General features: G+C 40.2%; 1 protein-coding gene across 1 annotated transcript in view; it reads left to right on the forward strand.

The window, feature by feature from the left end:
• Positions 1-12,145, forward strand: part of LOC120417285 (cadherin-related tumor suppressor) — a 167,624-nt gene that overhangs the window by 94,358 nt on the left and 61,121 nt on the right. The window contains exon 3 of the mRNA XM_039579236.2: positions 9,864-10,181. Within this exon, the coding sequence (XP_039435170.1) occupies positions 9,864-10,181 (318 nt within the window). The remainder of the gene's footprint in view (positions 1-9,863; positions 10,182-12,145) is intronic.

The raw sequence follows: 12,145 nt of genomic DNA on the forward strand, positions 1-12,145 counted from the left end.
ATAAATATGAAATAAGTTTATTGGTATCGATATATTTTTATATGGCCATAGAAAAGCTCAATATTTATTTTATCTGGCCGATTTTTGCGGGCGCAGGCGCTCGCGTTCTGCTCTTTTTCAACGACTGTGCGACGATAAAACTCGTTCTGGTGCTGTCGAATAATGCTTTTTGACGGCGACCAGATTGGGTTCTTGGCTCTGGCAGATTTTGTTCATTTTAATAACAAGAGGCTCATGGACCGAGATCGTGATAGAAGCTGGAGCTGGGATTCTCAGCTCGGCCCCGGCTTATGTGTGATGATGCTTAAGCCGCAAAGACTTCCACAAATGAGCGGGGGAAGAGGGGTATTATAAAAGCTCGTTATGGATCTACGTCCCCTTGGCAGCTTGACTCACATGCTGCAGTCGTTCCCGGGGCACATAGTACACACCGTGACGGAGAGTAGCAGGCAGCAGCGAGTGAAACCTGAGCCCCTCAGAAGCTGAATGCTGGAATGCTGCGAGTTTGTTCCTCAGAGGAAGAACCTTCCAGCACGGGAAAAAGTAGAAAATATTAAAAGCGAAAGATAATGATAATGGCGTTGTCCGCTGGTGTTATATATGAGAATCATAACAATAAACGTAAAAAATAAGAAAAACGACTGTATAGAAACGCTTCGAGTAATTAAGATTAGGATTGTTCGGTCTCAGGCCGTGGTTCTGTCGTCTCGCTTTCATGCAAAACGAGGGCCCGATTTGACAAATTCGTCGAACGCCTACGGAAAGCAGCAGCCGAAAATCTCGTTTGGCCACGTGTTGACTAGCAGTAGGAGGTTAAGCCCAATTTTTCGGCCACAAATACGAGGCATTTATTAAATCAGCTAGTTGATGAAGTGAATAACATTTATTTTATTAACTCTCTTAGAGCTAACCCCACCTCTACTAGATGGGGTTTGATCTTAAAATTCGCTAATAATATTTTCTTTAACTGCAAGTTTTTTCTAATATTTTTATTATTCCCCTGATCTGGAGGCAATTTTGAGCAACTTTTGTACCGAAAACTTTTATTCTCTTGTTTTATATTTTTCTTGTTTCATTTTAAGCATTTTTATATCTTGTTTAGTTTATGTTTGTTTCTGATAGTATTTGATTTACTCTACCACCTCCAGTCATTACCTTTTGCCCATCTAGTATTTTCAGTCACTTTTTCAATTATTTGCATGTTTTTCACATTTTCTACTATAGAACGCTACCATTATCATTTAAATTGTAAAAAAAAGCTTAGAGGCATATTGTGTTACACTACAAAAATTGCTGCATACTTTTTTTTTCACATAATATAGAGTAAATATTAGTAAGAAACACAGCCAAAGTTGACCCCAGAAAAAATGACATGGAAAAAATAATAAGAATCCCCGTGGTTATGTTGCACATGACCAATACGACAAATCTCCTAAAATTTATTCTTTTCTGTTTAGTTTTAATCATTTTATTTGTTATTGCCAGTTTGTGGTCACCACTGTCGATAGTCCAGGGGATAATTTCCCTTAAAATTACATGTCCTTATTTTTTTTTCTACAATCGAATAATGCAAAATGGCGGAGATGGCGATCAAAAATACGTTTTTTCGGGATTCTGAGCATGCCATTATATCGGGTTCTTTGACACAGAATTTTCAAACCATCACCATTTCTGACTTTTAATTATAAAAGAAAAAAAAAACACTTCTGGAAGGGGTTGTACTACAAAAGCCATTTTGCATCGTCAGTTTGTCCATATCGTCCTACATACAAATTTTGCGCCTGTCCATTCTAAAATGTCTTATAAAAAATTAAAAATCTGTTTTTTTTGAAGGATGTTTTAATCGTTTTGGAGTCTTGAGATGAAATGAATGAAACAAAATGATTTTTATTGCTGATTTTTAAAATCAATTTTGTCATAAAAAATGATTTCTAGGATTTTTTAATGTGTTTTAGAAGACATAAAATTTAACTTTCTTTAAAATTCTCGAATAAGAAAAAAATCTTTGATCTAGTTATAATTTTGTAAATAAAACAGTATTTTTCTTAAATTAAAAAGATCAACAAATTATTTTTTAAGTTTCAAGTTAAGGCCATTTTTTGGCTCTTGCACTCTTTTATATATGTCCCGCTGGCAGGGAAACAGTGGATATCATATGTAAACAGCTGCTCAACTCATCATCCATTTACAGTAGTGCTGCAATTCAATGTCATCACCTTAAGATTACATCGCTTTGCAGCAATCTTTGGTGTGGGTGTACTTTATTACTTTTAAGAAGCTTCAATCAATCATGAAATCTAATTTGAAGAAGAAATTCAGTAAATATGATGATGTACCACTTGTGGATTAATTAAGGCCCGAAATGAAATGATTTATGCTCAAAATAACTCAGAGACCATCCATAAACCACGTGGACACTTTAGGGGGGGGGGGGGGGGGTATGGCGATTGTCCATGCTCCATTAGCCTGTCCCATTTTGAGGTCATGTCGAGGAATTTCAGGTGCTCACTTCTTAAATGATAGATTATGATGTTAGGAACAATGTTTTCTTAGACAAGAAAAAATAATAAAATACTTTCTCGCACCCCCTAGTCGATATACTGAAAAAAGTCACTTTTTTTAACAAATTTTCTAAAATCGCTTGGAATCAATACAAAAACTGTTTCGATCAGGTGTGTATTATCTTCAAACGATAGGTTTTTGTCCATAGATTAAGATGCACTATCAATATTGGACCAAAATTTAAGTTTTTGGACTCTCCCAGGCGAATTTGTGTCGAAAAAATCGCATTTTTTCGAAACTTTTTTCAGAAATGTTCATTTAATTTAGGGTAGCCTATTTTTCCCAGTGAAACCAATACATGCAGCTTGTAGGAAATTTCATGGCAAACATTTTTCCCTCTGAGAAAATGCATTTTCGACACTCCAGAGCCGAGATATTTGAGTTTTAGTGAGGAAAAAAGTGCCAATTTTCAAAATTTCTCAGAATTCAGAAGCAAGGCCTACTAATTACACGATGTAGCAAGCATATGTCTCAAAGGTCAAGGTATGTTTTTTTATAGTAATTTTGGCCGCTGAATCCAAATCTGAAATCAAATTTCGTGTAAACAGTGATGTTTTGGAGCTACACCCTTTTGGAATGTTATTTGCGTGTTTAAGAGGCAGTTTTTGTAAATATTACTCGGTTTGTTCTAGAGGTCGTATAGAGGTGCTCCGATTTGGATGAAACATTCAGCGTTTGTTTGTCTATACATGAGATGTACTCATGTGAAATATGAGACCTCGACGACAAAGGGAAGTGGGGTAAAACGGGCATTGAATTTTGAGGTCCAAAAAACATATAAAATCTTAAAATTGCTCGCATTTTAGTAAAACTTCATCAATTCAAAACTCTCTTAGATGCATTCGAAAGGTCTTTTGAAGCACTTCAAAATGAGCCATAGACATCCAGGATTGGTTTAACTTTTTCTCATAGCTTTTGCAAATTACTGTTAAAAATGGATTTTTTTAAAAACTCAATATCTTTTTGCAGCTGCCTCCAACACCCATACTCTTTTAGTTCAAAAGTTAGGGAATTTCATGGACTATAAGCCTACGGTAATAACTTTTTGGCCAATCGCAGTTTTTCTCATAGTTTTTCGATTTTTCTATAACAAACATTTTACAACGTTAGTTATTGTCCCTACAGCATCCATAGCGGCACTTTTTAGTCTCAATTTTGTCATATTCGAAATCCTTGGAAAATTCAAACTTCAATGCCCGTTTTACCCCACTTCCCTCATCTCATGTATAGACAAACAAACGCTGAAAGTTTCATCCAAATCGGAGCACCTCGATACGACCTCTAAAACAAACCGAGTAATATTTACAAAAAATGCCTCTTAAACACGCAAATAACATTCCAAAAGGGTGTAGCTCCAAAACATCACTGTTTACACGAAATTTGATTTCAGATTTGGATTCAGCGGCCAAAATTACTATAAAAAAACATACCTTGACCTTTGAGACATATGCTTGCTACATCGTGTAATTAGTAGGCCTTGCTTCTGAATTCTGAGAAATTTTGAAAATTGGCACTTTTTTCCTCACTAAAACTCAAATATCTCGGCTCTGGAGTGTCGAAAATGCATTTTCTCAGAGGGAAAAATGTTCGCCATGAAATTTCCTACAAGCTGCATGTATTGGTTTCACTGGGAAAAATAGGCTACCCTAAATTAAATGAACATTTCTGAAAAAAGTTTCGAAAAAATGCGATTTTTTCGACACAAATTCGCCTGGGAGAGTCCAAAAACTTAAATTTTGGTCCAATATTGATAGTGCATCTTAATCTATGGACAAAAACCTATCGTTTGAAGATAATACACACCTGATCGAAACAGTTTTTGTATTGATTCCAAGCGATTTTAGAAAATTTGTTAAAAAAAGTGACTTTTTTCAGTATATCGACTAGGGGGTGCGAGAAAGTATTTTATTATTTTTTCTTGTCTAAGAAAACATTGTTCCTAACATCATAATCTATCATTTAAGAAGTGAGCACCTGAAATTCCTCGACATGACCTCAAAATGGGACAGGCTAATGCTCCATACAAAAAAGATTTTTTTTGTATGGACAATTGTCCACGAGGGGGGGGGGGGGGGTTCGAGATTACCAAAAAAGTATCCACGTGGTTTATGAATGGTCCCTCATCAAATTTCACTGGTTCAGGTATATTGAAGTGCCACTTTCTAAAGGATGGTTTTAAATATGTTCTATGATCGCGAGCTTAGTACTAGCTTAGTTTTGTTATTCTCATTCAAAGTAATGATTTTCAAACTCCTTATGTTATACTTCAATACAGCAAATCACTTCACAGCTCGTGGGAACTCTGAATTGTCCCCACCACAGAGAACCACTTTAAAGAAACAATCCGCGCCATTTACGCGTCTTCGTCGTCGCCGGGGTCGCCACTCCAGACTGCCACCGTCCAAAGTGACTTACTAACTGCACCGCCGGATCGGGACACCAAACTGGTTTCCTCAATCGCCGCGCGCGTACCGAAACTGGAATCTAAATCGACCCCTCTTAGAGTGGGGGCCCCATTTCGTACGGCGGCGGCGGCATCCGTCCGTCCGTCGCGCGCAAAAAGTGGATCGTGTCATACGGATCAAATTAAATTGAATAGATATCGATGCCGACACAGAGAGCGACCGGAGAGGGGGGTAAAATACCAGACCATCAATCGTTCATTCAGAAGGGTTTAAGCTTTTTGTTGGTTTCTCCGCGTTGGTCGGTCTGCTGGCTTGTCAGTCGTTTAGGCCTCTGGATTACGTAATCCGACGGGCTCTCGATGGCTGGTAATTGCTTTTCACCGACTGCCATCGCCACCGAGGATCGCGCAATTCCAAGTGTCAGATGTGAATCTCGGTGGTGAGGGCATTCGAATTAGAGGGTCGAGTAGGGTGGCTTACTGGACGACGTCCAAGCAGGTCATTTAATATCAATTACAATGGGGTAATTCTCTACCAACTCACACGAAATCGGGAAAAGTTGCCCCGACCCCTCTTCGATTTGCGTGAAACTTTGTCCTAAGGGGTAACTTTTGTCCCTGATCACGAATCCGAGGTCCGTTTTTTGATATCTCGTGACGGAGGGGCGGTACGACCCCTTCCATTTTTGAACATGCGAAAAAAGAGGTGTTTTTCAATAATTTGCAGCCTGAAACGGTGATGAGATAGAAATTTGGTGTCAAAGGGACTTTTATGTAAAATTAGACGCCCGATTTGATGCCGTACTCAGAATTCCGAAAAAACGTATTTTTCATCGAAAAAAACACTAAAAAAGTTTTAAAAATTCTCCCATTTTCCGTTACTCGACTGTAAAAAATTTTGGAACATGTCATTTTATGGGAAATTTAATGTACTTTTCGAATCTACATTGTCCCAGAAGGGTCATTTTTTCATTTAGAACAAAATTTTTCATTTTAAAATTTCGTGTTTTTTCTAACTTTGCAGGGTTATTTTTTAGAGTGTAACAATGTTCTACAAAGTTGTAGAGCAGACAATTACAAAAATTTTAGTATATATACATAAGGGGTTTGCTTATAAACATCACAAGTTATCGCGATTTTACGAAAAAAAGTTTTGAAAAAGTTACTTTTTGCGTTTCTCTTTGTTTCGTCGTCCGTGTCTGTCGCGGGTGACCATGAACGGCCATGATCGATGACGACCAACTTTTTTAAAACTTTTTTTCGTAAAATCGTGATAACTTGTGATGTTTATAAGCAAAACCCTTATGTATATATATTAAAATTTTTGTAATTGTCTGCTCTACAACTTTGTAGAACATTGTTACACTCTAAAAAATAACCCTGCAAAGTTAGAAAAAACACGAAATTTTAAAATGAAAAATTTTGTTTTAAATGAAAAAATGACCCTTCTGGGACAATGTAGATTCGAAAAGTACATTAAATTTCCCATAAAATGACATGTTCCAAAATTTTTTACAGTCGAGTAACGGAAAATGGGAGAATTTTTAAAACTTTTTTAGTGTTTTTTTCGATGAAAAATACGTTTTTTCGGAATTCTGAGTACGCCATCAAATCGGGCGTCTAATTTTACATAAAAGTCCCTTTGACACCAAATTTCTATCTCATCACCGTTTCAGGCTGCAAATTATTGAAAAACACCTCTTTTTTCGCATGTTCAAAAATGGAAGGGGTCGTACCGCCCCTCCGTCACGAGATATCAAAAAACGGACCTCGGATTCGTGATCAGGGACAAAAGTTACCCCTTAGGACAAAGTTTCACGCAAATCGAAGAGGGGTCGGGGCAACTGCTGTGTGAGTTGGCGGAGAATTACCCAATGCAATTTATGATCGGAACATGCAGTTCGCGTCCGATACCCCTCAATTATGCGGAAAGTCTGGAAATTGTATGCGAAATTTTCCCGACATGCAAGAGTTGAGGTAGAATGTTTAATTGTGCCCATCGGCAATCGAACTGGCTTTGCATCAATTGGTGTGCCGGATGTAACTTATCTGCGCCACTTAGTCGTTTTTTTTTGCGCAAACGAACTTCCTTTGGAGGTGAACACAAAAAAAAACAGAATGCATTCTTCATGCCGATTAAGCGCGCACTGGGACTGGCTTAGCTGGCGGGTATATCTTGATATCGGAGTCCCACCGCGTGGTCGCTAATTTAATTGCAATCAACTGTGTGTTTTGAGACATAAAGCGACCACAATTGAGCGGTGACCTCTCGGAATGACGGGATGGCGGTGGCCTCCAGGGCCAAACCAAGCGGGATCAACCCCGTGCACTCTAATTATATATAGATGACTCATTTGCCCGGTGGGGACCAAAACTCGGCGGCTCAGCTGTTCGCGCGCACAGTCTCTGTAATCCAATCGGCGATCATGCGATCAGAAATACATAATGAGACCATAGTGGAGTTTTGTCGGTGCAAACGGCTCATTACCAGACACCAGAAGTCTCGTTCTCCCTAGTTGAACCCCCAAAGGGGCTTTTCCTCCCTTGCGCGAGATGATTTTATCAGTGCCGTACGCGCGATTCATTAATTTAAGGGGGTAGATTAATTTAATATAAGTAAGTGGTAGTGTCAATCTCTCTCTCGCACTCTCCTGGGTCCGTAAAGTGATGGATTCCGGCAGCGTTCAATCACCACCCCAAAGGGACTGACACTCACACCAGAAACCTAGTCCCCGTGAAGATCTGACGCCGATCTTGGACCGAGCGTGCGCGCGCGAATCAATCGTCAAAGCCTGCTCTGATCGCTGTTTTCGATAGCGCGCGATCACTTTATTACTATAATTATGTTTGGTTTAGTGCACCGGCTGTTACACGCGGTGTTAGTAGCGTTTCCTGCCGTTCACACTGCAGACAACGACAATGTATCAACCCTGGAATCTTCGAATCAGTAAATTTCGAATCTTCTAACCTCCAGTCGTATCATAACTGTACCCATCCCAAGATGATCGCGCCAGCTCCACCTAAGAGATGCCAATCGAAATTCCCCGCGTTTTTTCCTCACATCTTCAACCCGCAATCCTAGATCTCCAGGAGTCAACGTTCATCAACGGAACCGAAAAAAAATATCAAGCTCTTGAAGTCCGCTCTCCACCAGATCCTTCTCATTCCATCTCATCCAACCAATGCCGGTGGCCGAGAGCACCACACCGCGAGAGAGAAATGATAATGTGATTGATTAATTGACGTGAAAAAGTTCTTTCTTCTGTTTCAACGTTGGGGTTTCTACTTCGTTCATCGCGAGTTTAGAGAAGGTGAAACAGTATAAAAAGAGCAGACCTAGATAAAATTACATTTTTGTTAAATTAAATTCACAGCAGTCGATTATGAAATTGACTAGCTTTTGCGAGCGGTGTTTCTAAGCCATTCGCGTTGGTAGGTTATTTGGAAATACTCGGATTTTTTTATAGAGTAATTTAGTAGGTTTATAATTACCTAGAATTTAAGCAATAAAATTATTCGAGGAATATAACGGCATGATTCGAAATCAGGACACTTAGTAGCATATCATTTTTGTTAAACCTGGCAAAAATTATGTAACATGTTGGAAATGTAGAAGTATCATCAGGATGTTGTATAAACAGTCAGTTTTAAGAGAATGCATGCAAAATATGTCCTTTGGAACAATTATTCATCAGAATTTTAAAATTAAAATGACTTGTTGTGCTTCGAATCCCGGACACTGATAAAAGCTTATTCGAAATCCGGACACTTTTGCTTCGAATTCCGGACACTAGATTTTGCTTATGAACCGCACAATTTTGGACTGAAATGTTAGTGAATGGCATTCTTTAGGTCTCTAATAAGCTGTTAACATCAAAGCAATCAATATTTTGTATAAAAAATATGCTGGAATTTAAGAAATTCAGAACCGTAAATTACTGCTTTGTCTTTCTGGTGCATCGGACGCTTATGAAATATTTCAGTGAAATGTTTCACATTTTTGGAAAACTTATAATTTTATTTTATATAATTGTTTTGGCATTAACGACAGCGTTCAAACAAACTTTAAATGTAAGTTGTTGTTAGAATTCATGAAATAACACAGTTTTTACATTCTTAATGCGACCTTATATCCAAATAATTGATAAAACAATTGACAAAACGTTCGGGTTTCGAAGCGTCCGGGAATTCGAATCATGACGTTATCAACTCTATGACGGACATCCGAGTGTTTGGATTTGGAAGACGGGAAGTATTGATGCTCCGCATTTTTAAGGCGACATGGGAAATTCTCCAAGATAACCAAAAATAAGCTGCACTTGGATTTTGACTGTCTTTAGAAAGTAAAAAGGTCAAGATATTGGCTTGGGACTAACTAAGCTCATATCACGTAGTTTTATTTGCAACGTAATGTCGATGAATTCTTGACTGAAATAAGCTCAACTTGAAAGCTCTTTCCGAAGTTCAAAATTGAAGAGAAAACTTCTCGGAACAGAAAAAATCACCCATACGTAGCCTCTAGCCCCCGTTTCTTCCGTTATCGCTAATTATCCAAATTGGGGTGATTCTTTTAAACGATTTTTAAGCAAAAGCATCCAGGTCTCAAAATTACACCTCCCCGGTGTTGTCCTCCAGGCACAGTCACGACCAGCGAGCGAGCGAGTGCAGTCTATTATCGGTTATGTGACCAACCAGCAGCAAAAAAAATGCAAGCTTGGAGACGCAATTTGCGCACATCCTGTACAACCAGCAGCGCATCTTGGTTCGGTGTCCCGAAATCGGTCCAAATTATAAGTCCCACGTCTCAATTTAGACGCGAGGGGCAACAATGAAACTTCTGATGGTAATCTATCGTTATTAAATGTTATCCTTTTTGTTCTCTCCCTCTCCCTTACAGATCCGGGTAAACGTGCTGGACAAGAACGATAGCCCACCGACATTTCGTGACGTTCCGCTGGTGTTTTCCGTGTCGGAGGATTTAGCCGTTGGCCAGTTGGTGGCGCAAATAACGGCCACCGATCCGGACACGCTCGGCACGCTGGAGTACAGCCTGGTGAAAGGTACCACCGGCAACACCGGCAAGTTCCAGCTGGAAAAGGACACCGGCCGACTGCGACTTCGGGACACGCTGGACCGGGAAACCGAAGATACCTATCGGTTAGTGGTCAGCGTTACCGATGGCGTCCAGAGCACCGAAACCACCATCACCATCCAGGTAAGAGCAAGCATCCATCATCTTCTTACCCACACACAACATTGTCCTCCTCTTCCCCACCCAAAAACCGCTCGCGGTACATATAAATTTTAATTTGAGTGATGCCAATCCGATTCCTGCCTTTTGGTTGAGTTTGATTGATTACTGAAAAATCATAAAAAGCTTTCCCAGGGCAGCGCGTCGCGGCACCGGCACGGCACAGCAGTGTGTCCAGAACTCCTTCCTCTCGTGTTGATCTGAAACGCATTAAAAAGATTCCACCCAAAGAAGTCCAGACCCCAGAGACTCGCTAAAGAGGTCTCTGTGCATACAGATTTTTTCTGTTCTTCTCTCGTTGGTGCCACACCATGGAGCAGCATCAGTGAGTGCACTTTTTGTAGCCCCGGGCGATTATCCAATATCACTCCACCTCACACACATTGAGAACCGGCGCGGTGACGACGACCAAGTTCCGACGACCGTGGCCGTGGTCGAGAAGTTCAGCGCCAGGGTGACGAATTTTTGGGGGGGTTTGAGTCAATCCTGAATTTTCATTTTACTATGTTTAGTTAATAAAAATGAACTCAGCTCGACATTTTTGAAGTTGATGTCATTAAACGCATCAGTTTCGTTAAGGTATGATAGATGCGTGTTCAGAGTGCCCAACTGAACACGCTCAAATCGACAGAATTGAATTTTAGTGAATTTCTTGCCAATAAATAAAATTGTAAATTTGTGTATAAATTCTATCGCATCATGTTAAACAACCATGCGCTCCCTCCTATAAGATAAACGTGGGTGCGCATGGTTGCTATCTTTTTGAGTTAAAAATTCCAAGTTTATTAAATTGGGTCTGGGTGGTGAAATTGTGTCATACAAATTTTGACATTTTTATATGAACCATTCTCACCCCACATACCGAAAGGGACCTAATAAAAATAATTTTATGGAAAAAAAATTCTCACCGCCACAGACCCAATGTTATCCCTGATGACGGTAGCCTTAATCTATACCAATGCTCTTCAAATAATTAAAATTCAAATCTAAGCCAACACCCTGGTCCCCCGCCTTATTGACCGTAATCTCAGACGATCGCAGGTTTTTTTAACGGTGAAGAAAAAATTTGCAACTTCGCGGTCCCATCCTCTCTCTCTCTCTCTCTCTACTTGGGGAGTTATAAAACGGACACCACCAAAACGCCGGCAAAAGTGATGACGAGCCGTGCGTTTTATTTTCGGACTCTCCCCCCAGCCGGTTAGAATTATAATACAACTTTTTAAAAGAGAAACGAGCCGGGTGAATAATGCGCTCCGCTGTAATTCCGGATTGCGACCGTCCGTCAGGGGCCGCCGCCGTCACTCACACAGACTTTTCGGCCCGGAATGGTAATTTTCGACAATCATTTTTCTTCATCAAACATTTACCACATGTCAAAGTCAAAAAAGGATCTTCCCCCCGCACCGCTCAGACTCCGCGCCAACATTCCGCCAGGAGAAGTTTCTGCGTCGCGCGAGATGCGTTTGCCCCTTAAAGTTACTAAAGGGATCCCCCCTCAAAAGTGGGAGAGAGAGGGAGAAGAATACGCAGATATTTCATTTCATTGCACTTTGGGGTTCCGGCAAGGTTGCATCACAGACTTTTGCATCTCGGCCTGGGAGAGTGCATCAGCAGTGGCGGCGCAATCACTACGCTCATCTACCTGTTTGAGGAAGGTGAAAGGGGGAGGGGGTGAGGGTTAAAAGATAAGCGAACTCACTGGCATGCATGTAAAAGAGCCCACCTTTTAATCTGCTTTTTTACTTCAAAGTTAAATTAAATGTAATTCTCGTGTTAAAATCCGAGACTCGGGAGGTTCGTTTTTTTTTTTGGACGTTCACGATCAACGACGGAGCAGCTGAACAACAGCTGAAAAGTGGTCTAGAGAAAGAGTGAGTGAGATTATGCGGTGGCACAGTGACCCCTGCTGCAGGAGCCTGGGCGGTTTG

This window comes from Culex pipiens, chromosome 2, assembly GCF_016801865.2.
Source record: "Culex pipiens pallens isolate TS chromosome 2, TS_CPP_V2, whole genome shotgun sequence".
Classification (NCBI taxonomy): domain Eukaryota; kingdom Metazoa; phylum Arthropoda; class Insecta; order Diptera; family Culicidae; genus Culex; species Culex pipiens.